Source organism: Myiozetetes cayanensis, unplaced genomic scaffold (assembly GCF_022539395.1).
Source record: "Myiozetetes cayanensis isolate MyiCay16 unplaced genomic scaffold, myiCay2020 scf20-37, whole genome shotgun sequence".
In the NCBI taxonomy this organism is placed as follows: domain Eukaryota; kingdom Metazoa; phylum Chordata; class Aves; order Passeriformes; family Tyrannidae; genus Myiozetetes; species Myiozetetes cayanensis.
The window spans coordinates 12068560-12094870 of NW_026087412.1; the positions used below are offsets into that span (position 1 = coordinate 12068560).

General features: G+C 36.1%; 1 protein-coding gene across 29 annotated transcripts in view; it reads right to left on the reverse strand.

Annotated features, from left to right (window-relative positions):
- Nucleotides 1-26311, reverse strand: part of RBFOX1 (RNA binding fox-1 homolog 1) — a 1102859-nt gene that overhangs the window by 17478 nt on the left and 1059070 nt on the right. For 25 of the 29 annotated variants that reach the window (XM_050317469.1, XM_050317468.1, XM_050317472.1 and 22 more), the window contains 2 exons: nucleotides 23519-23558; nucleotides 15149-15213 (listed from right to left, as the gene is read on the reverse strand). In XM_050317469.1, the coding sequence (XP_050173426.1) occupies nucleotides 15149-15213; nucleotides 23519-23558 (105 nt within the window). The remainder of the gene's footprint in view (nucleotides 1-15148; nucleotides 15214-23518; nucleotides 23559-26311) is intronic. The other 4 variants (XM_050317475.1, XM_050317477.1, XM_050317474.1 and 1 more) reach the window with 1 other exon arrangement.

Consider the following 26311-nt stretch of genomic DNA (forward strand, 5'->3'; position numbering starts at 1 on the left):
GAAAAAGTTAGAGGCTTGCCTAAAAGGGATTCAGTCAGTAGCAATGCAGACTTTCCAGCTACTGTTTAACAGAAAATCCCTCTGATTCATTTCTATAAAGTCATTAAACTGCCCTCTCATCTAAATGAAAAGATCACTTTTCCTTAAAAACTGTCTCTAAAGTGGTTACTGAGAAACTCCTTTTTTATCTCTGCTCAGAACAGTGGAACACTGAGCCCCAGACACTCTGTGTTCAGATGCCAAAGTACAGAATTATCTGCAAGGATAATATGCTGGGTTAGTACCTACAGAAAGAACCCAGAACACCCTGCAATTTGTCTTTTGCAATGACAAATGCTACTGAAACTGTTCTGAAATCTTACTTGTTTTTAACCAACTCTTTAGTGGTTTTTGGTAGAAAAATAATTTTTAAAAAGTAACCCAAAGGGATACCTATTTAAAAACCATCTACTATAAGCATTCCTTGTTATACTGCTTCATAAGAAGATATTATTTTCCATGTGTTTGGATTTTGTAAAATTAATTTCACAACCCCATAAGTAAGTTTTAAAAGTAGAAAGTTACATACTGGTCAGCATAGCATCTGTGAGAAGGAAAAGACTAGATGCTGAAGTTCAATAAGCCAGTTCATTTTTATTTATATAACTAATTAGGTGTTATTTGTAACAATTATAATAAATTCTTTAGAACTTGGATGGCTTTAATGTTTTTATAGTGGCAGGTTTTTATTTAACTAAATTCTACACTACTGTTCACACAGACCTAGAGGGAGAACTGCTCATCACTACATAAGTTTTCTTCCTAAATGTGGACAACCCCAAAGTTTGCAGAAGGAATCCTTCAGAATTAAGCTGACATTGAGGTGCCTCATATTCCATCTGTCTTAAAGCAGGTGGAAAACAGACCTGGCAAAGGACACCTAACCCAGCTCAGTCCTTTGCAAATGCAGAGCTGTTCCCTTTAAAGACCAATTTTCTGCACTAACTATACTGAGCATACAAGGCTTAAAAATCTCACAAGGAAGAGATGATGAAAATTCATGATGCGTTTTAGGTTGGTTTAGTGTTCCTCATCACTGCTAGACTTTTAATGATTCAAAAATGTACAAGAAATGTAAGTGGACCCAACTTTATTATACAATAAGCCCTGCTCTATTAAGATACAGAATCACTTCCATAATTTAATTTGTGTATTAACAATGAAAGTATAGAACTAAATTTTTACTGCTCACTGGTTTATACATCAGATGTAAAAGAACACAGATTTAATCACGAGAAAACATTTTTTTTTCAAATAAAATTTTAGAAGTTGTTACTGAATATAAGGGAGATAAACAGAAAAAAAAAACTACTGAAAGGATAACATGACTAACACATTGATCTGAATGTACAGTTAAGATACTCACACCCTGAGCTAAGTGCAATCCTTTTAAGTGCAGGGCTGGCACTCTCTGGCAGTCTGAGCTCTCTGATGGAAACCCAGTCAGTGTGGGTCAGGAAAATGTGCTGCTGGGACTCCAAATGGCTGTGTTCCATTGCAGCAGCTACTTCCCAAGGGCAAACACTCTGCATACTATTGCTCCTCTCAAGCCTATATATCAATTTCTTATTTCTTCCAGCAAATTGAAAACTAACACGTTTTTTACCAGTATGGTAATAAAGATATTTTTTAAGTTTGAAAAAAACCCCACCTGTTTAAACATTCGATATGTTTCCTGAACTCAGACAAGAACAGAAGGAGAGGACAACAGAAGTACTATTAAGTGATTTAGATGCACTTCCTTCCTTTGGGGTAGTTATTGAACCTGCATTACACCATCTTCAGAAGGTTTGAATATCTTCTAATTTCCTCTGCTCCATTCCCTGTAGTCCCTTTGGCAGACTCCTAACGAACACATGCCTCTGAGGCCCCACTTCTGACATAAACCTCCCTGTTCTGGCACCTGCTCTTTCTCCCCAGCAGACCTTTTGCATATCCAACACATTACGTGCTTTCTTTCTCTCTCCTTGATGCTGTTAGTGAGGTGAAATCATGCCATACTGTAGCATAAACCAGGGTTTATTGTTTTTTTCCGAAGATCTTTAATCACTGGAGCCTGAGCCTTATCCTGGCTATGACTGTTTAATATACAAAACTCCTTCTGTGAAGAAACCTTGTGTGAATTTTTGCTGTCCTAGAAAGATGCAAGCTGTGGCAGAATGGACAACAGCTTTAGGAGAGAAATCTCACCATGCTCTGTCAGCATTTCCATTCTTGGCATTATTTTTCACAGGGCAGCTTCAAAATAAAAAGAAGCATGGTTTTCTACCTGCATCTTTCTGCACTGCACTTTTTATTATAGGAGAGCTTTTATGATAAGATTCTTCATTAGCAAAGTTACAGTTTATCATTCCCTCAGGAATCATCTTCAGTCATTATTAAAACTAATATTTTGTATTGGGACAGGCATGGGGCTTGCACTATAAAACCAGGTATTTTTTGAAAGTTTTTGTGATGGCATGAGGTGGCCAGGAAAACTTCAGCTATCAGAATCACACCCATACTCTGCAGTATCAGATTTAAAAGAGAATAATAAAATATTTTCAGGTGCAGCTTTATCACTAGACTAAAAGTACCCTGTTCTAAATGAAAGCAGGCCACTGAATTAAAAAAATTGTATAATAGAGTATTAAACCAAAATATTTAAGCAGGTGAGGAACTGGAGTTTAAATGAAGCTTGACTAAAGTTTTTCGTTATATATACTATTTAATGACAAATATTACTAATAACAAAATACTTCAGTAAATGTTATATACTCACAGAAATTAGGCCTTCTGGACTATCCAACTTTTAAAAAAACAAAAAACCATAACTAATTTCTTCAGCCCGTTTATACTACCACAAGTTTATTAAGAGGTCTAAGATGTCTCATAAATGTATTTTGCCAGTACTTTCCTTTACTAAAAAAATAACACCTGCCCATTTTTCAAGAAGAGCTCTCTTTCACTGTCTTGTTTCACACAAGTCATATTAACTGTGCTGAAAGAGTACAGAAAAAACTTCCACACGTTAATTCTAAATCATCCTGACCTGATTACAGGAGCCACATGCATATCAACATTGAAAAGAACCTTAGGAAAGGCCATATATGTGAAATTTAGTAGAAACATGCCAACAATTTGTAATTCCTATTTGTAGTAATTACAATTTGTAATTACTAAAGCAGTTTTAGCTTTTATCTCTACAGAAATCTTTTCTGTAAGCGTGTTTAGTCTTGACTCTCTTTTTAAATTGCTTTTAATCTACACATTCTGAGAGTTTTTAGTTTAAGGTATCTGATATTCCAGTGAAGTTGATTAGTTTTTGGTGCATATGTTCTTTACATGTTCCATCCAAAAAAAATTAAGTTTGAGTATTATCAGCAATTCTGTCTAAGGAACTTCTCTTCAAAGTTTTCTAAAATTCCCTTTACATTTCCCATCCTCAAAAACACTAACAGCAATGATCTCAGCTACTGGAGTGTTAAATATATTTCAGAACAGTGAGCGAAATTCTGCTTTATACCATCTTCAATACAATACTGAACTTTAGCCTCCTTCACACGTGGACAAATTGGGAGATTCTGCTCACTGTTAAGTTGGGGTAGAAGTTTTCTTTAATACTGAAACTCTAATAATTCAGTTAAACATTAGTAGATACAACTTTTCTTAAATTTTCTACATCTAAGCAGACTTTAAAATAAAGGTCAGTGGCAACTTAAAGTAGAGTGGAGCTCAGAAAGAGCAGAAACTTCCAACAGATTGGGTACAGACTTGGTACAGACTCCCCCACTGATCCTGCCTGACAGGTAAGAGATTTGCCTACTTTATTATTGGAAAATTCAGAACCTGGAAGTGGAAGAGAGGAAGAGATTCAGAGAATGGGTCTCAGTTGCTGGGGTTTTATAACTTGAGGGCTCTAACCACCATGAAGCACAGTTCCAACCTGAGGTCAGGATAGAATGTCACCCTGAGGGCTGCCCCGAGAAGTTTCCATGTCATTGTCCCACCCTGGGAAAGGATGTGCTCCTCTGTGTCTGCACTACTCCACATTCCTAGAAAAGCACCAACCTACTACTTTTGCCCCCTGCAATCCTTGGCCCTGTTGCTCTTCAGATGTACAGAACCTCTCCCAGCTATGTCTTGGAAATTTATACATTTAGGTTTACATATTTTTGCCCCTACAAGGATAGAAGATCCTTGTAGGGGTAAAGGACCAAGTGTTCTCTGTGTTCTCTGTTCTTCCTGAATAGGTTGAATGACAGCTGGACTTTTCAACATTATTTATATTTCAAACAGCAGATGATTAAGTACAAAATCTTTGCACACACCTAATTTCACCCAGCACTCACAGAAGTTTTCAATCCCTCTCCTTGGCAGCGCAGAGCTTCCTTAAAATAGAAGCCATACTAAAGGTCAAGAAGGATTTTAAGAAATCAGGACTTCCCTAAAAATAACCACACTAGCTCTAGGTAATTAGAAATGAAAAGAAATTATCATCCACTAATATACAGTGATTATGCTTCATACACCTGAATTCTTAGGCTTTGCTGACAAACTTCACAAAAGTAGACAGAAATAATTTTCTTAACACAGAGGTGCAGACCCCCTCCCAAAAATACAGCAACTGCTGCAAACAGTGCAGAGCCCTGGAACATCAGAAATGAAGATGAAGGCAAACACAATAGTGAACAGAAATTACAGCAGGAAGATTTAAACTATATTTAATCAGTTGACTTTTTCTGGTAAGACCACCACGGGATTTACAAACACAGCCAGTATTTAGAGTTCAGGGATCAGAATCTCAGCCTGTAAAATTGATGCAGCTTTACTGAAAACACTGACTTCACAGGAGTTATTCCAAACTGTATTCTCCAAGGATCTGGGGCTAACTATCGAGTGTGGCAATGATTTTTCCCAGCAGAGTTGTACACCTATACATTTCTCCATTATATTATTAAAGATACTATTTTTCCTTCCTGCTCTAAATGCTAAGGTTTTGCTGCTCTTGTGGGGACTCTAATGTTGAGGGCTTTTTCACTATGAATTATAATATAGCTGACAACTGGCTCCTTGAATGGCTCCTGCAATATTCAAGGAGGGACAAAGTTTCCCTTTAAAATCCCTTTATTAAGTCCTCCTCAACTCCCTCCTTCTGGTGTCCTAAATTTAAATATCAAGGCTATCAAAGAATTTAAACTTTTTAATATTAGCATCATAACTATAATTAGAAGGTTGATTTTTGCTATTATCATGCTTTATATTCCCATTACTGTAAGATCAAAGTACATTATCATACTCATAGCATTTGAATCACAACACAAGACAACTAAACAACTTCACAGCCATACCTATAAGATATATTAAATGAAGTGAGAATAAAACTATAAATAATTCATGCAGTATCAAGCTTCAACAACACTAACAGTAACTGGTTTGACCTGATGTGCATCAGGAAAGTATATTTTACTTTTAGACTAATTTCTTCAACATCAGGTTCTTTCTTTCTGCAGAACTGTTCAACTTGTTTTTGAACAATGGAATTGTTCTGCTTGTTCAACCTAACCACGAATAATGATGCCAGGACAGAGGAAGAGGTGGATATTTTGCTTTCCTTGTCAGAAGGTAATGCTGTCCTACCTCCACCATTCCTGACCATTTCACTAAATACTCTTTTCTGAAATTTTGAGGTGGGTCTTGGAAATAGATAAAGGAAAACCCTGCATCAAAATAAATTAATGTAGCTACTTCTGCAACTATTACTGCACAGAGAACACTAAAGCTCATCCTCGCTGCCCAAGCAAAGGCAGCTCATCCATCTGCCTGGGCTCAGCTGCCACTCCAGAAGGTCCCGTGTCCCCCTTGCCTCCCTGGGTCTCTCACATGCCCTTGAGTGTCTGAAATGGCACTAAATCCCTGCTTCCAGGCAGCTCAACCAAGCCCTTAATTTGCCTGCCAGGTTAGTCACCCCTGCACTGCTTCTCATTTGCGTCTCCTTTGTACTCAGCACAGGACATTTCAGTGTGATTTAGCCAATGACAAGATGTCTCTACCATAACTCAGACTGCCAAAGACAGCAGGAGACAGAAAAGAAAAGAAATCCCTCATTAAAGTTCATCCTGCCACCACTCACACAACTTCTTGCACAGGAATAATTTGTTTTAATACCAAAAAAGTACTTTTGCAATTGCAAAAAGCACACCTTCAAGAAAAGAAAAGAAAAAAAAAAAAAAAAGCCCAACCCCTAACTCTTCTGGAAACTAATGGAAATATGCATTCCCAAGACCAGTGATATGCCTGTATTATTCCATTTGCTCAGAGAGAAAACAAACAACCAAACCAAACAAAAACAAAACAAGGAAAAAGAAAACCTAAAGGGAAAGATGGTCAACAGAAGATGCTTTCTCATAATTTGTATTCTTGTGTCAGGCTTTCCCCAGCAGATGGGCAGGCAGTTTTTTCAGCCCTCATACTGAACTAGCTAAATTACCCATTCAAAGGCTACAAGAGAGAGGCTCCTTTTAGCACAGTCTGACACTGTGGCCATAAAACAGGTTGGAGAAAAGCAAAGGTATCCATGCTGCACGCAGGGCAGATGTAATTCTGCCATGGCGATGTCTTGCATACAAACTCCCCTTCTCCCTCCTTCCATTACCCTCAAAGACTGCATAAAATCTTATTTTTAATCTATGTCTCACATAACAACCAGTGGAAAAACCTGTGGCCCTTTCACCTTTCACATTAACGATCTACACACTTTATTTCCTGATTTATTTACTTTTTAAAGAGTATACAAATAGGCTTGGCTCTAAGTCATATTACCTCCTGTATCAGTGGCATTTTTCTATGTATGATTACACAAGTGTTAATAATTTATATAATAAAAATATACATATTTATCTGCAAGAGGAACACGGGTGATTTTTTACTATATCTTAACATTTTAACATGAAACCTAAAACTAGTAGTGAAATTGTGAATACAACAAAACTCCATAGTAGAATTCATACTGATCTCAGTGGCATAACTGCTCTAAAATTATTGGCCTTTTACTGCAATTAACACACTCTAAACACTTAAATTAAATACTTGAAGAAGTAGTCCTGTAATTTTACTTCAGAAGTGCTCCATGTCAGCCATTTAAGTTGATGGCACTATGATCCAAGACTGCTAAATTAAGGTTATTTTTGAAGTCTTCTAATTTATATTTGAAAATTTAGGTTATTACTGTGTTTTGGACAAATTGTTCACTCTCTTTAGGGCAAAGACTACAGCATTTTGAAGTCAGCATTGGGTAAGTAAAGAATCAATATTTTATCTACTAAAATACATAACAAAATGTACATTAATTTCAATGGAGGATTTATTCTTTATGTAGATCACATAATCTTTAAAATAATGCCTCAAAACCATACTTTTGTATTGGTTTCTGATTTCAAAATGTTTTACTAGTAACCATCATTTTAGCCACAATAAAATCTCCTAATATACAGAGTTATGATTATAAACTTATTTAGCAATTATGAATAACAAGAGCTCTTTCCCTTTACATTATGTTAAGTTTTGAATGACTTTACTAATTACTTGACAGCATAATTTTTTCATAGTATAACTAAAATACCACATAAATGAAAACTTTGCCAGGATTATTTAAGAATTCATTGAAGAAATGCAAAAGGAAGTTTAGAGGCTGGTACAAGTTTGGTTTAAATGAGGACTTACTTTTTTTCTGCATAGATATGAAACACCCTACAGCAGTTTTCAGAAAAAACTTCTTTAGGATACATGGTTAAAAGTTCTATTCCCATTCCTGCTGTATTTTTACAATCTCATGTTTGCCCCAGGTGGGTTCTTAGAGTATTAGAAACTTGACAAGCCCAAAGGTATGTGGAAAAAAAAAAATCTATTTAAATACCTAATCAAATGCTTTCAACTCCTTTGAGGTGGGAAACGCTACAGTAAAAACATGCAAGAGCGTAAATTGCCTCTTTCTTGATTAATTTCTTCAACATTGTTATTTAAAGTTTGTTCTTCTAATACTTCCTCACCTTGCCTGGAGCACATTGCAAATTACACAGCTAATCCATACAGACCATATCCATGTCATTCCATTTTTTATTAATAACATTTCACTCCTTCATCTTCTCTCTGATTCTCCCACACTGCTCTTAATTCCTCCTCGGTTTTAAAGCACTCAGGTTGACAATACTTAGAGCGTGTTCTAATCTGCCTCTTTGTGGTCTATCAGGTCAATGATCTGAGAACTAAAAAGTGTATAATTAGCCCCTGACATGTCCAAAGGAACTGTTATGGTCTATCATGTCACAGGCACTGACCCAATAGACTGTAACAGTTTTGGTCTGTTGGATTAGGAATCAATGTTTTAGTAACTCCCTAACACCACATTTATCCACTCTGCTGAATACAACACTCTGAAGTATTTTAAAGCCACATTTCCAATACCCTCTGAGAGCAAAGTCCATACGATCTACCAGTGAGATAAACCCTTCTTTAAAAATATTAACCAATCCTTTTTTGGCCCCTCTTTTAGAGAAAAAGTATGCATGAAAATTCCTCAAATGAATATATTCACAATCACAGTTCTTTATTACCAACTTTTAAGTTAAAGTAAGAAACTCCCAAGTTAAAAGTCACGCTACATAACCTGATATAGGCTTGGATCTATTAAACAAAAAGCAAGAGAGGACACTGAAGTTGACATGCACAGAAGAGGTGCACTGATTTTGGTTTTGGAACGTGATAAGCATTTAGCAGCTCTTGCTGTGTTCAAGGAGAAACTGGAAGCAAAGGTACTGAGCACCTTAAGCTTGGAACGCTTGAGGAAGCCAGGTATGGAAATCTAGGTTTAAGTGTAGCTCTACCTTCTCTCCCGTTTTTTTCTGCGTGATTTCCAGCATGGATGTCAAACCAGATCTCACAGTCATAGCCAAGCCTTTCCTTGTCTGTGGGGATTCTTAAAATATCCCTCAATATTGCAATGAAGGAGAATGGAGATTACAGTTAAGAGAAGCAGGAGAGTGTGAGGGGAACAAGCTCTGACAGGATAAAAGTCTAATAACTGGTGTTTACCATAATTCTTGGCAGTACCACTAAGCTTTTCCACTACTGTATCACCTCAGTTTTGAACTAGTGGAGTAGTTTTAATAGTTCCATGGGTATTACATGAACAGTCACACTACACACAGATGAATCAAGCCTTCAGAGTATCAGTAAACATGTTAATTCCACCGAGTATTAGAGGAATGTATTAAAATACCAAACCAGCTTTCTAGAATTGGCAGAAGATTATATTTTTATGAAATGCAATTGCTTGCAATGTTTTCCTACGTTAAGATGACTCACTGTGTCTCCCCAGAAAGCACTATATCTACAATATTCTAGAATGAACCATGTTCAACCATTAGAAAGTACTGTATACACTGCATTTTTTATTTCAGGAAATTCCTATTTCAGGAAGTTCCTTACTACATTAAAATCCCTGCTCACAGAATTTCAAACTCTTTGATTATTTTTTCCTACTATGTTTTCATTATTCAGAATCACCAACTTTTACTTTCTAACTCATTCACTAAAAGGTACTGTTATGGTTATAGCATGAGTCATATACTCTATTTATTCCCCAAATTGTGATCTGAAGGATGAATATGGATCATGAAATATTAACATGATGACAGTGACCCACTAGTTTATCACAGATCAGACAGACAAAGTCTAATATGTAGATGGCTAAATCCATTACCTCTCTGTAACAGTCAAGTGAATGATTTGATTTTTATTTGCAATAAGAGGGAATAAACATCTTTTAGCTACCATACAGGATATCCAGGAAAAAAACTAGACCGGTCAAACATCACCACATCAAACCTGAGCATTTACAGAAGAGAATTATTAAATATATATTCCATTATTGCTGTGACAAAAGCTAAACAAACCCTCTGTACCTGGTCAAGGACGCTAACTGAGCCTTTTCATCTTCAAAATTTGAGTAGCCTAGGACATAGGTTATACAATTCTTGTTTATGGACCATCTTGACCCCCAAACCTTTCCATTTCTCAGGATTCCACCGGTATAGCAAAATTCAGAAAGCTTTGAAGATCCCAGTTGGGAGTAGAAGGGTAAAGTTATTACTATATTCTAACTTTTTTCCTCTTCTAACCTGCTTCATTTAGAAATTAAACCTGTGTATAGAAGCCTTTTCTCCTAAATCTTAGAAAGTAGAGTAATGAAACGAATGAAGCACTACATTTTAAAATATTTATGCTTCTATAAAATTATTTAATGGAAAATTAAATTCTGGTTGAAGATGTTATTATATTTTATATGCACTCAAAATCTTATTTTTTAGTATATATCTCTAGTAAGATCCTCAATAAGATTTGAATAAAACGATAGTAGTTTTCATGGTTTATTCATAAAATAGAAGATCCTATAGTCTACAATATATTTTAAAAAACATAGCTAGAGAAGCTCATATTTTATATTTTGTGTATTTTTATTCTTCATTCTAAGTTTTCATTCTTTAATGAGTATGTTTCCGATTAAATCAAATCTGTATCTATTCTATTTTAGGATAATCTGATGACAAGTATCAAGTATCACTTTCAGCTACTTGCCCAAAGAGAACTGGAAAATATATTAAACTCTTAACTCTGTAGACACTACAATTTTGACAGAACTGAATAAAACACATAGACATGTTAAAAGTGTAAACTATTAGAATATCAGGATTTTACCAGGAGTAAGATTTCAGATCTGGAATATACATAATTTCCATATGACAAAACCTCCTCTCTTAAATGTCACATAAAATCCTAGGTATGACCACAGAACATGTAACACAAACTGATAGTGGAGGAAAAAAACCCAAAATATATTTTATCCTACAAAGTGCTATGCGCAAAATATTTTAGGATATGCCTTTTCTTTAAAAAAAAAAAATGAGTGGGGGGAAAAAAAATCAGCTTCCAGTGATGAGGGATCTAATCCAGACAACAAAGAATTCAATGGGGATATTGCCATTGTTTGGAGTGAGGTTTAAATCTGACGCTGCTTTAGGAGAAGGGGGTTATGCTGCGAGCACAATCCCTCGGTATCTGTGTGTGTGTGCACGTGTGATGGATGGGGAAGGTGTGTGTATATATGGACAGACAGCCATACATATATAAACACACCTCCTGTCTGGGCACAGGGGCAGCAAGCAGTACAAGTGGGATGATCTGCCTTTCACACAAGGCTGGCTCACTTTTGGCAGGGGTTGTTTTTATCACACTACCACAGACACTTTCATAAATATTGCTGACCAAGTTAATATGCAAGAAAGGAACATATTTCTTACTCGGATCGAAGATGCAATAATCAAATCATAGAACACAAAACCAATAGCCAATCAATGTGAATAAGTCTGCCCATAGGCTTAATTCAAGCAAGCCATTCACTGAGCTATGTGATGGATCTGTCAAATCCAGTACAGCATTACAGACATACCAGCAACACCAAGTGAACATGCAATGACAAAATGACAATACGCCCCACTGCCATGCTTTGACTTGTTCTACCTCATGAATATAAAACTTGATGACTTGGCTAATTTCTCTTACTTTAGACTTGGACAGAAACCTAACAACTATTATTTATTTATTTTTTAAAAAATATATTGAATGAAAGATGAATAAAAGCTGTACAAATATTTTATTGATATCTGATTTAGTGTCTTTTGCACATCCTTATAATTGTTGTTTCCAAACATGCTCAATTTAAAGAGTTTGGCAGGCAAAGCTCCAGAATGATGAAGAATATATATAGATCAGTAGGTCCCCTGTTAGCAGTTATGCTAGTTGGAAAACTTATCAGAAATATTTTAAATCCTGGCAAGTTAAATATGATTTTTTTTTAATCCACTTAAGCAAAGACCTTCACATTTTTAACTGCAATTTAGTATGATGATAAATCACATGGTATCAAAATTAAACTCTAAATGTTTTTGAAGTTGTATTCAGCTGTTGCATTGCCTCAAAAATAAAAAATGGACCTGTTTCTTTGGTGATTTTGATCCTTAGAAATGACTGGAGGGATCTGCAAGGTCTACCCTGTTGTGAAATTGGGTTTATGAGAAGATGACCTATCTTAACAAATACTTTGGGGTTTGCATCGATTGGTTCAATGATATTTCCTTGTCACCTGATTCTCCCCTATATATCTGTTCCTTGCCTATTTCCAGCAATATTTCCAACTGTGACAAACAAGGATACCATTGCATTTCTTCACAATAGAGCCCTTTTACAGTGATCATTATCCATCGACTTGGTGTATTGATTCTGAAGTCCCAAATCTTTCTGTTAACCTTTATTTTTAATTTACCAAAACATGTCTCCAATCTAAAGACTTCCTCTTTCCATCTCCTAACTTAAGAAGCATTTCAAATATGGAACACTGCCATTCATCATATATATGAGTGGTGATCAGAAAAATAAAGCTTTTCTTACTTTTTAAATTAGTATGAAGTAGTATTTCCATGATATGTCACTGCTTCAATAGTGAATACTCACTAGTCCTCAATTAATTTCTATGGTCATCATTTTTTTACATAAACAATAAATATAGTTCATGTGTAATTAAACTGAACAGGGGCTCAAATGAACACTTAATAAGTGTATAAGGAGATATGGAATCTTCAGTGTTGTCAGAGGAGTGCAGGTGATTATTACATTGAGAAGAAAAGATAGAAGCAGTTGCATTGAACCATATTTCAGCACTTTCAATATTCATAATTTAACAAAAGTTGCTAAATTAAATTAATTTTAAAAGTTAACAAAGAGTTAATGAAATTAAACAAACTGCAGTTGTGAGTAATCAGAGGTATCCATGTTTGCACATAGTTTCCCACATGCAGAGAAATGTTTGAGCAGATTGTTATTTGTTTTGTTCTCTATGCTAGTTTTGGGATTCTCTCATAAAGAAACTCAATTACGAGATTTGTAATTAAGACAAGAAACCATATTCATTTGGGGGAAGGAGATCGAAGATGAGGGTTAACCACATTTAAAACGAGAAGCTAAATTAAAAAAATCCAAAAGATGTAAAATTCATTTCAGATATTTAAAATTATGCAAGCAAAGACAAGTTATTACAATTCTAATTAGACACAAAGTGTATCTGAAAATTAGACTATTTTTTCAAAAAAATAATTAAGGACTGTAACAACTGCATTACTACTGATTCCATCTCAACTTCCTTTACAGTCTTTAGGAGCACTATCTTCCTAAACAAATCCTTTACCTTTTTTGGCAGCATAACTCTTTGTGATGTTGACTCCCTGCCACAGCAGAACGTGTGACCAACTGATATTTTATCTTCCAGCCTTTGGTTTGTTTTATGAGAAGGTACATTGATTCATAATTAAAGCATTTAAAAGTCATCTTGATGTTTGTTCTGTTTCTCTATATAATGTATATATGTTTAATTCATAAGAATAAACACCCTATAAAGTGATCCAGGGACACCTGAGCTGGCAAAACCTGACTAACCACAGGAGGTTATTTATAATTTTGTCCTTTTGGTTTAGTAAGATTTTTAGGAGGAGGAGTTGTTTGGCATTATAAGCTCACAGAAAAATAACTAGAGCTGCAACATGCTAACACACCTTTGTGGAAATGAAATGAGACTATTGAGTAGCACTTCACCTGGGCAGGTTATCCTAAGTAGAAACAGTACATTGCAAACAAAGTGCATCCAGCACAAATCTAGTTCATATTACTGACCCAAAATTAATAGAAAGTAGCTTGCTTACCTGTCTGACACAGCATGCCTCAGCCATACATGCAAATTATTTTATTCACATAACTTTAAGAAATATATCTTCATTACCCAGAATAATAAGCACTTGAAAGGCAAATATGCATGCATAGCGTTGTAACATTCATACCATGGGACTTCGGTCTAAAAATACAGAATCCATGAACAGCACTTCAATCTAAGAAATTGTGCACTAAAATTTCTTAATCTCTTGATTTCTTTAGGAAGCAGAAACATTTATGGCACTGTCTAATTTAGCATCTAAAGAAATTTTTCAGTACATATTCAAGACTTGAGAAATCATTTCCGTGATTCCAAGGGAAAATTTTCTTATGTCAGGTATTGAGAAGTGTGACCTTACTTCTCGCTGCTATCATGAAGCAAACTACATGTGTGTTTCTGTCTGTCATGATATATATCCTCCCTTTACAACTGTACACTCTCCAAGTACTTGAAAATCATTAGAGATAGAATAGATTTTAAAGGTACAGTTTCTGAAGAAAACATGGAATATTCTTCCTTCTCATTACAGAAATCATGCCAACACACTGCAGAGACTTAATTTGATGCAATTTGACAAAATCCTATTCCTACTGAAGTCAACAGCAATTTAGACATTGACTTCCACGGGTTCCCAATTATCATCTTTCAAGAAGACACACTAATATGTGTGATGTGACATCGCTCTTACTTGTCAGAAGTTAAGCTTTTGCATGTGCAGATTTTAATAATCTTTCTTTCCTGATCTTATTTCCACTATATGTGGTTTACATTTTGAGGATAAAAATACAGAGCAAAAGAAGAATAAATTTTTTTTTTTCAGTATTGAAAAAAAAAAATCAAGTGCCTGGAAGGAAAGCAAATGGAAAAAATATTGTTTTGCATTGGGTAGTTCAAGCTTAGACACAGTTCATTCTCAATTTCCACTGACTAAAACATTGTCAATGAGAATTGAGGGCACTCAATAGGTTCAAGGTTCTAAATCAACTGAAATAATACTCCTAAGACAAATAATGATCTTTAGTAGCAGACCATCATGAATCTCTACATATATTTATCTACATTGTACAAGGGTCACAGATGTTAACTGGATGATCTACAGCTTGGCAATGTGCACATCTCATGCCTGATTCTCAATTAAGGCCTAAAATCTCTCAATTTGTGGCTATTCATGGATTATAATAAAACAGCCTGCTTTAGATATCACAATTATCTGCAGAGCAACAAGACAGTTATGAGACTTCAACAAGGCAAATTTATAGAGTCATCTTCAACTTCCACTGGTCAAATACTGATGAGCAGGAAACGAGGTCTTACCTGTCACTGTAGGCAGCTGCAGTGGCAGTGGCAGGCTGGGCATACCGGTAGGCAGCATAACCACCCTGAAACACAAACTCACGCTCTAACTGGGTTGCTACAGCACCTTAAATAACATTTTGCAAAACATAACCACAGCTGAAAGAGTACTGTTGTGCTGCAATTCAGCTGAGGGGTTAAAATGCACAGGATATAATTCAGGTGGATGTTAAGGAAATATTTCACTGAATCATTAAGCAAAATTTATCACCACCAACTTTTTAAGATCTGTCCCTGAGATCAGGAGAAAGCAATGAACTCTAATGATGAACATAAGGGTTTTTTTACAAGGCAATACTGTATTCTTCCCCAAGTTTTCAAGTAGTAATTGTTCTTACAAATGAGATGTATGTATATTCATACAGCAAGGCTGAACTTAAAAGACAAACTCAGCTAATAATCAATTCTTTTTTAGTACAAAATATGATTTATCATGCCTGGTTGATTAAACCTATGAATTTGTGCACTCAATTAACACTTAATGTTACATAGGTTTCCAATTTATACATAAAATTATAATGAAGAAGCAAAATTCTCTTCTTCCATGAATTAACATTCAGTTGTATGTAACAGTAATTCCAGCTGTTCAATTAAGCAAACAGGACAAACAAACACACATTGGAAAGGAATTGTGTGCAGTGATGCATTGATTATCAAACTGTGAAAACAGCAGAGCTTCCTGTTCAATGGACCACGGTGTTATATCAACCATTTCAAAATGATCTCAGCATGCCAATTAACAGGCACAGCCCAGCTCTGCAGATAACACAAACACGATTTACGTCCCAATTAGAATTCTCCTCCCATTGCCCTCTGGGACAGGGGGCTGTTGTGGTGCCTTCCCCACCTACCCCCTCCTAACAAAGAGCTGAATAGGACAGTATCAGCTCACTCAGCTTTGAATAAAATCCACTTTTTTGCTGAAGTGTTCTCTTTAATAGATTGATCTTTTTTTTTCTTTTTTTTTTTTTGGAAGGCTGCATTCACCCAAGATATTCTACTGAAGCATGAAGACTAGGCCACGATGTGTCAGCCTTTACTGTAACAGTAGTACATTGTTACTACAGCAACTTTTGTGGGTTTTCTATTTGGATTTTACAAATAAAAATTCACTCTTTTCAGAAAAGCAATTTCAACTACTTTTACAAGCTATTTCCCCTTCCACCACTGTGCTTGGCAGAATCGCTTTCATCCCTAACACGTGTAAACCTTTGTGGCTTTGAAGATTTGAAGCAGGTTGGGTTTGGAAATCAATCGTTCAGCTGATAATGCCACATCACCCTGAGAATAAACATAAGTTTTACATGCACTGACAGCTCATTAGAAACTCCAGGCTTTGAATTGTCAGCTCAGCTGAGGAACATTCTTCCTGATTTTTTTCAAGCGCTCACACAGAGAACAGGACATTTCCCTCCCTGCTCCCGGTCAGCTCCCTGCCAGCAGCAATTGTGTCACACAAGCTCTGGAATCAGGCAGGAATAAGGATTTCATAATACCCTACGTGCTCCCTCCTTTGCAGGGAGCTGCTCCTCTGAGCACACAGGGAGGCAGCGAGACAAAATGCTTTCTCATTTCAGATCATTTGATTTTTATAAACCAATAGAAGGCTATTACTGCTGAAAAATGTATAATAGGCACATATTGCTTGCAGGTATGTGCATACAGGATGTCAAATAATGTCACCAAGTGCAAACTGAGGCAATAAACAGCGAGGCTGAGAGGAGACAATGCAGGCTGCACACTTGATCTGGCCTCTGCCACAGGGAGAAAGGTGAGAGATGATACAAATTTATCTGTTCTCCCCTCCTGGTTTTTGAGTGCTAAACATAGCATTCTTCCCCTTCTTATTTTTTTTCCCCCTGAATGCTGATATGAGGGAGCACAAATGCTAGAAGAATGAGGAAGATATTAAACTTGTTTTCATGATCCAGTCCTGACAATGTGCAGCAGACTGCAAATCAATCTGCAGTACGACATGATTTTATTCACCACGTGTGGGACTCCCTCACTTGTCCTGCTGTCCATTCCTAAAACCCCTGACTTGAAAGTGAGAGCCACTCCATGTCAATCCAACTATGCACATCACGGTTCCCACTGGGAGAGGGAATTCAGAACAGGCCACCATGAGCAGCTCTGATGTTCACAGATCAGCTGCTCTGAAATCTGCAGCTGGTGGGCTCCATGAGGATTGGTTTTCTTTATTTAACTATCCCCCAAAATTGGTCAGTCTGCGATGACAGACCCTTTCTTGCTGCCTAAATAGACGTGCTACATTCCTTTTATGCTTGCATTTTGATTTGCTTTCATCAAAGAATTTCTGCTGAACAATGAAGCTCGACTCTGAACTTTATTAAGATGTTTTGGATTCAACCACTTGACATTTGTGAGAGCCCTGGAAAGAATGAGTATAAAGCAATACAAATAAAAAGAGATTGAAGGTATTGAATTTGCCTGAATTCTCTGGAGAACTAAAATGCAGCATGAATTTGGGTGCCAAGGAAAATATAATCCCCTACTATCCCATGTCATGAACTCATAATGTTAAAATGAACTGTCAGAAATTGCACATTAAAACCTGCTTAAGGAAATTATTTTTATGGGGCTTGGTTTCTGAAGTTTTGGTGTCATACTAAGTTTTCTTATTGTTTTACTTCAATTGCTTCAGACAACTGTTCACTGCAGGAACAAAATACTTAAAGGTACACTTTGCATTGGGAATTGGGATGGGAATCTGCTTTAAACCCCTGAACTCAACTTCTGAGACAGGTTCTACTTTACATTTTTTCTTGAATTTTGAACTTAGTTGATATCTTAGATGAAGAATACACCAGTAATCTTCAGTACATACATATCTCTTGAGTAACATTAAATATTTATCTTCGTGCCTTAGACTATATTGCAAAATAAAATATTTACAACAAAATTATGTAATAATTACATAATAATAAACAACAATTTTTCTTCCTATGTATCAGAAATGTTTGTCTGAATTTTTTTTCTCCCTCAGTATGTACATTAATACAGAAAGTACCTGACTGTTATGCTTTCAATTATTATTTTGAAAATTCAGCTGAAATAACAAATTCAGACAACATAATGAAAAAATGTCTGCTGTCTGATCTGTGCTCCCATATTTGCTACTTCCAAAACAATGATAAAACAGCATTACAACAGCTTAAGCAGTTTTAAAAATCAAGAACAGTGTCACTACACTACACAAATCACTATCTGTGAATTTGTGCTTGAATCTGGAAAACAAAATGCAACTGGTGGGCTATTTTTTGTAATTCATACACACAGAATCCATTTCCTCACATAATTATTTGAGTATTGGTATGATTTTACAGGAGTCTACATTCAGCACAAGGAGGCTCTTCCATCAGTCACTGCGTCACCCCTGTGGTAACTTATTGCCATACACAGGCCCTTGCAATACTGCTCTATAAAGAAACAGAAATGGGATGATTTGAATGAGGAAGGGAAGAAGGATGGAAAGAAAGATGCAAGGAAGGAATTTAGGCAAATTCCCCAGAGCAGCTCCTTATAATTTTCCTCTCCATGTTTTATATATCTCTGTGGCTCGGGCAAACAGAAAAGGAGCAGTGGGATCTGTCAAAGAGCAGGAGCCAATTGTTACAGAGAAATCTTAATCCATTTTAGAAAGATATCACCCACATTTGAGGTAGGATTCGATAAAATGGAAATGAACAGAAAATTAAATGCAACTGAAATTTTAAATAACGTCTGTGTATCTGCAGTAAGAGTAATGTCCACAGAAACAACTTATACAAACTGACATCTATAGGTAACAAAACCTTGTATAAATGTGTGCACCTCCTCCTAAAACAACTAAATATTTTTTTTTTTGTGATCTTAGATGTACTTAATGTTGATTGCATATATTCAAACTAAGTAACTCAAAATTATTAATATCATTAATTGATTATCATTAATGATTAATTGGTTTTTCCTGTTACAAACATGTTTAAAATTTTATATGAATCTTGAGAATTAATTTTCCTCCAGTTTTTATTTCCTATACTTCCTTTCACTCAAGAATCTCAAAGCATTTTGTGAACATCAATTAATCAAGGTTCCAAACCTTCTCTAGTATTGAAAATTATACCTGCCTTATTAGCAACAAATAGAGGAATGGTATTAAAAATGACATGAATTATACCCAGCACTGCAGAATATAGAAGTTGTCATTTCCTTTTCTTCCACTCATATAGTGCTAAGGTTTAAACATTTCTTCTGCTCATGGAATAAAACTTTGGAAGAATTAAAAAGAAACAATCCACCAGCTCTTTGTACTGGCTCAAATTTTGGAGCAGGGCTGTGGGAAACGTTTGTGGTATTTCTATATCGTGTTCCCAGAGGTATTTGCTGCCTCAGAGAAGCTCTTGGTAATGTATCCAAACAGACACCACCTGCATTAATTCCAAACACATACAATCACCAGCACTGGTCTGGCATTTTTTTTTTAATGTACTGTTTATATCACAAATAAAGATGAGAGATGAAAAGACATTTCATCACTAGATATCCAAACTTTTTAAAAGGTATCAAGGAGTGTTCCAGCACGTAGAGAACTGGAAGGAACAACTCAGTACTCCCTGAAGACTCTTATGCCCTTGGAAAAGTCATTTCTCCACTTCTGTTTCTCTGAGTCACAGGAAATGAATGGCACATCCTTCCATTTGCAAAACACAACAAATCTTTGGTACTTGAAAGAAAAACTTCAGTGCTATCTGCAGATCCTTGCTTTTCACATCAGAACAGAACAGAGCCTTCCAGGGAACCTGATGGCATCCATGGACTTCTACCTGGGGTCAAGAGAACGTTCCTCAGACAATTATATCTGCTTTTCCCTCGGGAATCAAGTGATCCACCCTCAATACTATCCTAGTTTTGAGCTAAAGGTGGTGACAGTAGCTATTGGTAGTCTTGTTCCATACCTCTGATTACAAAACTGTCTTATTTTTGCTCTGCAGCTCACACACACAAAAAAATCTTAAACCTCTGTATGCATCTTTTGTCATGGACTTTTGCCAGCTGCAGTATCACAGGTCCAGAATCCTGAGAGTAGGATGGAAAATCTTGCTGTGAGACTGACCAAGGGACACAGTTAAACTGCATCACCACCCAGGGACTTCTGCAGCTGGTGATGACAAGGCTTGGAAGGTTCTCTTGTTTCTGAGCCTTCCCACATTTTAGGTGTGGATTGAAGACTGACATGTTCTGGAAACATTCTTTATGACAATGGTAAAAAAAAACCACCACACAGATTTAAGATAAAGCAGAGCAAAAGTGCAGAGCTATTATTCTAACTGAATATTTCTGAGTCTGTTACTATTTTTGCTTGATTTTGTGGAGCGTATTTTCTTATTTTCACAAGTGCCAATCTTCATCTAAGAACTTCTATATTTGCTGGCAGGCAACTTTAATTCTCTTTTAATGACTTTTTCTCTTAGTGAATCAATACTTAATTTTAAAAGGTCTTCCTTACTTCCTAATAATCTCCTTTATTTTTCCTACTCAAAGGCACATTTAAAAAGGGAATTCAATAGCTCAGCTATTTCAGAAGCATTATTACATTCCATAAAGAAGTATATGAAATATAGAATATATTATATTACATCTAGAATCATGGCTGTTGATTTTTCACTTCAGACTGTACTTTCCATGTATGTTTACATTCTTATTCTGTTCTGTTCCACTGGTTAGTATTAAGCAACTCTGGACATTTGCTGCTCTTGTTCACCATCTGGTTTTTACCCAACCAGTATTTTTTCATGTCTTTCTTCCTTCCTTTCCCCTAAATTGAGCCACCAAAGGCTATGCTGATAGCTAGTTATGCAATATTGCTGTTGGTACTCAATGTAATCAGAGCAGGATGAAACCCACTTTGATATACTCATTAATGCATATTTTTGATCTGACTTTTCAGTACTGTGTGTCTTTTGTTTTGCTTTCTGTGGTATTTTTAAGGTTCTTTTCTCCCCAATCTACTGTTAAACCCTATATTGTTTAAATGTTTTTTTATTCACAGAGCATTTGTCCTTTCACAAAGCTTCAGCTTTGCACTTAAAATGAAAAGCTGAGTAGAACTGTGTCATAAACAATTGGGATTTAATAAATAACTCAGTCTGCTGCAAACTACTACTCTAAGAACTAATACTATGTGAATTGTAAGGTTTCACTTGCTTTATGCTAATTCTTTCTATCTCTCTCTCCCTCCCCTGCAAATGTTTTCTATGCAAGAAAGCAAAAATGTGAAGAAAAATTCATTATGAAATAAGAAGGTTTGTATACTATAAATTTTTTTAAAAAATTCTCCAAAAGAGTGTTTTAATTCTGTCAAATGCTGTAAAGGTAAACATTCTGTTGCATTAAGCAAACTGAGATATGCCATCAGAAATATCAGGCTGCAACTGAGTGAAAACCAATGCATAGTTATGCATTTTCTAATATATAATAAACCAGCATAGTTATTCTATTTTCTAATGCACATGACTATTGCAGACAACAAAACTGAGGCTACACTAGAAATTAGTAATTTCTGTGGTATCTTCCTCATTGGAATCACTTTCCATTTGGAAACAAAATGTTACAGTCTGTGAGAGGGTGTGAGGCCACCTAAAAATAATATTGTCAGCCACCAAAGAGATATTCCTGGCTTTCAGCAGCAGTGGGTTCCAAACCTACAAACTGTTCCACTAACATTTAGTTCCCACCTATTTTATCATACTGAGCCATCCTGAGGAAGATGTCTGGTTGCCCTTCAGATTTTTGGGTTGGTAAACTGAGCAAAGTGGATGTCACATTCTTTTGACAGTTTGAAGGAACATGAAAATTGGAAACCACACTTGAGGAAGTTCCACACTGCTTCACATATCTCACAGAGCTCAAAAACTGAGCAGCAATGTGCTTAGGTGAGATTAGAGCAGCAAGGCTTTGGCCAAGGGGTGGTTCCTGTGTTGTAAACACTGTGTGACTGGTAACATCACTAAGCACGTAGGGAGACAATTTTAATTCTTGCTAATTTAAGTATGTTTTTAATCTGCACAAATGAATGTTCAGAGAAGTATCAGCCTTTCTACCTCCATCAGAAAAGCAAACCCTACTTCATACATAAATTCAAATTGTTGTCCTTCTTTATACAAAACTTACTAAAAAAACATCCAGTCCCTTGGAAATAGTTCTAGAAGACTGCTGATAATGAGCACAAGGGATGTTTTCTAGCATTACCTGTTTAATTTTTAATATATGTATGAATTTCAACTCATCTGTCTCTCTGTATCTCAACAGAGACAGTACAAGTTGGTTACAGCAAGTTGTCTGGTGAAACAAAATGATACCTGCAACTTAGGGCCAGATTGCTTTACTAATATAAATAACAAATGTAAATAATTTGTTATTATTGATATAATAAAAATGTAAAAGATTAATTAGTCTCACTAAAACATTTTACATCTCCACATAGAGTATAAAAATGAATTATTTTAGAAGAATGAAATTCAGCCTCAATGTCTTGCATACTCAGACATAAGCAGCCTTTTTGTACACATTCAAGGTAAAAACTTGGTAAGAAGAAACAAGGTAAGAAACTTGAAAAACTTGATAAAAAACTTGAAAAAAATATTATTTAAAAAAAGGAATTGGTGAACAATTAGGTGAGTAGATAATGATGGATCCGTGGCTATAAATCCTTCCTAACAAATAATCCACTTATATCACGAGCAGTCTCTACCCCTTTCCTTTAAACTGAAATAAGTGGATTTTCAAAGTGCAGCTGGAAGTCTACTCAGATTACAGACAATACACAGACATATCTTAAACTTACCATGTCATTAAGCTCTACTATCACCCCTGCACCTACATATACCCAGTGTTGACTGGATTTGGGAAACTTATATCTCTCTATGAAGTATTTTCATACTTCAAGTATTAATAATATTCAGCTTGCCTTGATTTTTTTTTTTAAAGAAAGAGCTTTTGGGGATTTGCAAAAGAATGTTTCTGCTTTGCTTTATTTTTCCTTTGAACTTCAATTATGAAGGGAGACACCCCTCCACACACACACACACACATTTTTCACATCTTTTTGCATTCATTCAGCATTTGATTGAAGAGTTAATTCAGCTCCACTGAACAATGATAGATGTAATGAACAGAAAGGTCTTCCAATGTGAGAGATATTCTTCTCAATTCTTTCTGACAGGCAAGGGATGGTAAATAGACAAAACAGAGTCAAGCTAGGCAGCAAACTTGTAAAAAGAATGACTCTGGTAATGTACAAGGACAGCATGCACATCAATGAATACTTACATAAATGTCTGCACCATAAAATCCATCCTGGTATACAACACTGCAAGGATGCACACACAAAGAAAAACATCCATATTAGTGCATTTCCACATGCAAATGCCACCAACCCCTGCACAGCTGAGGTTAGTCTTGTCACAAAAACAGAGGGAAGGGGGGAGGAAGGCACTCTTCACATTGGTTAAGGAGGTTGGTGGTAATTATCAGAAGTGAAACTGTACCAAATACATCCTCTTATAGAGTATGCCAAATGTGTAGTCAAAGGCAGACAAAGCATGGTAGGATTGGAAAAGACTTGATAAGGTTGGGGGACTTCTTATTCTTTTTTTTTTAGAAACCACATATTGGCACCATTTTTTCTATAATTTTTTTCAGTGGGCCAATCCTACAATCAGTCTCAATACATTAACAAAAAGCTAACTCTCGAAGTGCTACTTTCTTGTCTTGCAATTATGCTGACCCTCTGAAATAAAGAGGTAATTATCATTACTTAGATGGAAAACAAGACACAGCCTATGTTTCTATGGTGAGAGGAGTGGGTGAAATAATTATGCTGTTGGTATTCTTCCCACTGGGTCAAATCTCAATACTTCAATGCACACAGAGGTGAGAGAATCCATAGGTACTGTATTGTTGGCTCGATGCACATTTCCCACAGTGACAACAGGTCTGTTGAGAATGTCATGGTGTTATGTAAAAAAAAAACCAAAAAAAACCACCTTTCCTTACTTGCTCATTTCACAGCTTCAGTGAACATGCCAATGGTTCTGAGCTCCCCTGCAGTTTTGGTTGGATACACTGCTACTTCCTACCTCAAAAAAATGTGGTATTGTTACATTGCTGTTAACTATTCACCCAGAGACTCTGGTATTTCAGCTAAGATAAATCATCAGTGCAAATACTGCAAATTTCAGATTCTAAAGCCTTCAGGATAAATGACACAGTATGACAAAGACAGTTTAAATGATTACACTAAATAAAACTGGAACTACACAACAGTGGCCTACCAATTACACACATTATGTAATTCCTGCAATTTTACATTCATTTGGCAGTTCTGCAACTTAAAATGGGTATTTCCACTATCAGAATCAACCCAAGTTGTTTCAAGAGCTAAATATGAGAGCACACAATAGGGTTGTTTGTTGTGTTTTTTTTTTTTTTTTTTTTTTTTGCAACAGTATTTTCAATTTGGGAATACTATTACCTAGGAATAATAGTTATTACCAAGTTGCTAGTCTGAGCTGTTTTGCAATTCCAATAAGAATTTTCATGTCAGAAATACAAGTGATCTACTGAGGTCAATGACCAAAACCCACAAGGCTGAGCTGATATGTGGCTAAGTCAGAATCACTTGAGAAAACCATAAATATGCAGACATGCACACAAGTCACATGGATAAAACCACACTGATGATAGAAGTTTGCTGTGGAATAATAATGTGTGAAAACTCAGCTCCACTTAAATCAGAGTGTCTGCCATTTGTTTCAGTAAGGTCAGACCTTTACTCATGTATTTTTCTATTTATTATGTCTGCAGAACAAAATATGCAAAACCTGGTCTGCACTGGCAGTTTTCAAAGACCCTGTTGTTTACATTGCATTGCACCTTCATTTTGGCTCGATATTCTGATTATTTTGAAGCATCCCAAGTTTTTCTTATACCTGTTTGCGTGCAAGAAATAAAACTTTCCACACGGTTGTGAGGCAGAAGCACACAATCATGAACAACATGGAAGGACTTTTATGAGATGATATTCAAATTATACTAAGTTTACTGAAGACAACCATAACCCTCAGTTCCTCATATCCCTGTGCCATATCTCCTGCTGGGAGACAGTGGAGGAGTTGGAGGGAAGGTAGTTTAGGTTCTGTCTCTGTTTCTACCCACCCAACTGCATTTCAAAAGGCAATAAATTATATTCATTTTTCTAGTCTGTTTTACCCACAATGGGAATTGGTGAGCCGTGTCCCTGCCTTTACCTTCAGCCCAAGAGCTTTTCCATTTGAGTTCCTCTCCCTGTTCTCTGGAAAAGGGGGGCACAGCTGGGTGAGGGTCTGGCAGCCAGCCAAGGTCAATCTAACACAGTACATCAAAACATGCAACTCTCAAGTACTATTAAACATTGATACTCAGAAACTAATGCATAATGAGAGTCTATGTGTCAGAAAGGGGACCTTTATTCTTCCTCCTCTTGGTGATCTGTGGATATACAGGGAGGATGAATAGGGGCTGATAAATTTTTCATTACTAAGTGCAGCAGGTTGTAATCCTGGACAGGTTCCTTTATCCACCTCAGTCTTCCTTTTGCATATAACTCTCAGTCATGCACAGACAGAAACTTATTTTGAACTCTAAATATCCAGTCACTTGATAAATACTATGCTGAAAAAATGTACCCATCACTAAAATGAGACATAGATTTGTAATTCCATCAGTAACCATGGCCAATATCAAGATGAAACGATGGAATCAGGCAACTGAGTATAACAGTCCCAAAACAGGATTTGCACTACAAAAAAATATCAGCTGGTTTTATCTTATTTCCTCCCTTTGGTCTTTTATTATGATAGTGATGTTAAATAAAACCCCATCTGCTTCTCCTGAAGTTTGAAGAAAAGTAATTCTTCACACTTTCACAGATTTTTTTAGAGAATATTTCCTCTATTCACTGTCCTTGCCATTCATTGACTCCTATGACTGAATCTTGCCAGTGGAGTCAAATGTGTTTTCTAACAGCACCCTTCACCTGAAGGACAAAGTGTAAAACACCAAGAACTACGTTTTGCTCCCGTG